At 46.5% G+C, this 3019-nt stretch overlaps 1 protein-coding gene across 2 annotated transcripts in view; it reads left to right on the top strand.

The window, feature by feature from the left end:
- The window catches only part of F13A1 (coagulation factor XIII A chain), a 203518-nt gene that overhangs the window by 166074 nt on the left and 34425 nt on the right, over positions 1 to 3019 (top strand). For both annotated transcript variants that reach the window (XM_019624776.1, XM_019624777.1), the window contains one exon: positions 2566 to 2853. In XM_019624776.1, the coding sequence (XP_019480321.1) occupies positions 2566 to 2853 (288 nt within the window). The remainder of the gene's footprint in view (positions 1 to 2565; positions 2854 to 3019) is intronic.

Genomic DNA, 3019 nt, shown 5'->3' with positions numbered 1-3019 from the left:
TAATCTCATTCCCTGGGGTCCTTGTATTTAGTGGGCACAACAGTTGGTCACACAGCTTGCAAAATGAGTCAACAGCGAGACACTGGTCTCCAGGCAGAGCATGTTGAGGTAGACAGAGCAGGTTGGAAAGGACCTGAACACTTCAGGGCATCAGGTTTCCATTGACCTGACATGTGGCACTAAAAAAGAGAAGTAAAAAGGTATACAAATACGTAACACATTTTATGAAGTGGAGGGAAGCAAGGCTCATATGCCTGCCTGGGATGACAAATTCACGTCTCCATGGTGTTCAGACTTTCTGGATTTGGTGTCTGCACCAAGCTACAGTAAGTACCCTGTGAGGCTTCAAAAAGATATTCCCAGAAATATGGAAAACTATTCCTAAAAATCCTAATTCCAAGAAACCTACCCAAACTCGAAGGAAGCAAACCTCCCTAGCTTCTATAATGTGGCTTTAACAGTTAGGAAATCAGCACCGTGGTTCTTTTCTTTGGAAACTAGAAGATCTAGCACTTTGCCTATCCCTCGAGGTGGGAAAGGAAAGTCTTACAGAAAACAGCAGTTGGCATAAAGGACTCAGGAGCAGAACAGTCATGGCGATTGTTTAGCACAGGCAGACATAGTGGGTTTAGAGCCTGAGCATTGGATTAGACAAATCTGGATTTGAGATGTGACTATGTCACCCATTAGCTATGTGTCCACAAGCAAGCTACTTAAGTCACCTGAGCTCAGTCTCCTTATCTGTACATGGGAACAATACCACCCACATCACAGAGTTGTTGATTTACTCCCCAAACCTTTATTTTGTGTTTCTAAGTCTGGGTGCTGCTTGGTGCTGAAGACATAGCAATAAACAAAACAGAAGCGCCGGCCCTCATGGATTTTATGGTCTTCCCTGGTGGCAGTGGGGCTCGACAACAAGCAATCAAACAAGCAAATATATAGTGTGGCTATGCATGTAATAGGAAAATTAGCAGGATAAGGGAGATAAGGGAGTGCTGGTGGGGGCGGGGTGGTCGGGGAAAACCTCTCTAATAGGCTGATATTAAGAAGAGTAGGGGTGAGCTTTCCAGCCAGAAGAACCATAAGTGCAAAGGCCATGAGGCCAGATCATGTGTGGTGTGTTCAATGAGCAGTAAGGAGACCAGAGTTGGGAGCAAAGGTGGCAAAGGGAGAGTGTCAGTGCACACTAAGAAAAGAGTTGTAGGCCCTGGTGAACTGAGTGAACTGAGGAGCTGTTAGAAGGTTCAGAGCAAAAGTGTGGCACGATCTCACTTAGGTTTTGAAAGAGCACTCTGGCTGCTGTGTTGAGAACAGACTCTAGAGAAACTAGGACTGAACCTTAGATAAGGTGCTATTGCAATAGTTTAGTGAGAGATGGTAGGGTAGTGAGAGGAATATATAGTCAGATGCAGGTCTGTTTTAAAGGCAGAGCCCACCGGATTGGGTGACAGATTGGATGTGTGGTGTGAGAGGAAGTTGTGGAGGAAACTAAATGAGATAAATATATGTGAAATGCTTCACACATGGCAGGCTTTCATGTTAAGTTCCAACATGTTTACTTTTGGGAAACTGAGACTGGAAAGATGAGTTGATATGTTCAAGGCAACNCCACCTTCATCTCCTCACCACCACATGTGACATTTTCCTAAAAACAGTACACAATCTCAGATTGCACCACCAGATGCCAACAGGTGTCCCTCAAAAAACAAAAAAAAAATGTGTCAGTGTCAGGTGAGTTTGGAAAATCTTGTGTTAAACCAGTCTCTTCAGTGTAGGGCTCAATCTAAGAACCTTTCATAGGCTATTGAATGTTGTGAACTTCCAGGAGGAACTAGAGAACCCAGTACTCCCCCAGGGAACTTGGCCTTTGAGCCCATTTGCAGGGAAGGCTATTAACAGTTTGCTGGATCTGAGTGTAGGGGGCAGTGCACTGTGGGGGACAGTGACCTGTGCTCTCTGCCTGGGGACAGACAGAGGGAGGAGTGGAAGGCAGGACAGGAGCTTCTCAGGGTCAGCTCAGCAGGAGCAAATGGGGCAGGCCCAGATGGAAAGACAGATGAGGAAGACAGGTCTTGTTGGGGAGATCCATGAATAGGAGAAAACTCATATTGCAGAAGGTGGAATGGCCAGATGCAACTATCTCCAAAATCTTTGCTTAGAGGTTCCCCAATTCTAGCTACGTGGCTAGGACTTAGGGAGGGAAGCAAATCCATACCACAGTTTGAGATGAGTTTGATTTTGCCAATTCTACCTTCTGAACCCTGAAACAATGGAAGAGGAGAAAAAACCCTTAGAGCAAGCCCCTTAGCAGCCACCTTTCAGGAAGGCCCTGGGGAACACCACCTACCTCAGCCACCTGGGCAGGTCATGACTCTCCAGGAACTTGATTTGGCAGACTTGGTAACATAGGAATAATTTTTGACACCTGTCTCAAAGGAAGTTGTGAGGCAATCCAACAGGTACAGCACAGAGTGCCCAGAGTGCAGTGTGACTATTATTGCGACTTCCTCTTTGATGGGTTGCACTTCTTTTTCTCTGTCATCATCTCTTCATCTTTCTTAGGTCAAAAGGAAGAGAGGCTGGCCCTCGAAACTGCTCTGATGTATGGAGTTAAAAAGTCCCTCAACACAGATGGTGTCGCCAAACAGAGGTCTGACGTGGACATGGATTTCGAAGTGGAAAACGCTGTGCTGGGAACAAACTTCACGCTCACCATCACCTTCCAGAACAACAGCCCCAATTCTTACACCCTCTCAGCCTATCTCTCGGGCAACATCACCTTCTACACCGGAGTCTCCAAGGAGGAGTTCAAGAACGAGACATTCGACGTGACACTGGAGCCTTTGTCCTGTAAGCTAACGAGGGGGGCTTGCGATCTGCTTCCCTGTCTAGCTCGGTGCTGACACCCCTAATAACTTTCTGTCAAAGTTAAAGTCCTGCCCCAGAATTCAGGAGCGTAAAGCACATGGGAGAACCAACTCCCAAAGAGGCCTCACCTTTCCTCTTCATGTCTCAC

Source organism: Hipposideros armiger, unplaced genomic scaffold, assembly GCF_001890085.2.
Source record: "Hipposideros armiger isolate ML-2016 unplaced genomic scaffold, ASM189008v1 scaffold_607, whole genome shotgun sequence".
Classification (NCBI taxonomy): domain Eukaryota; kingdom Metazoa; phylum Chordata; class Mammalia; order Chiroptera; family Hipposideridae; genus Hipposideros; species Hipposideros armiger.
This window is presented reverse-complemented; position numbering and strand designations above follow the sequence as displayed.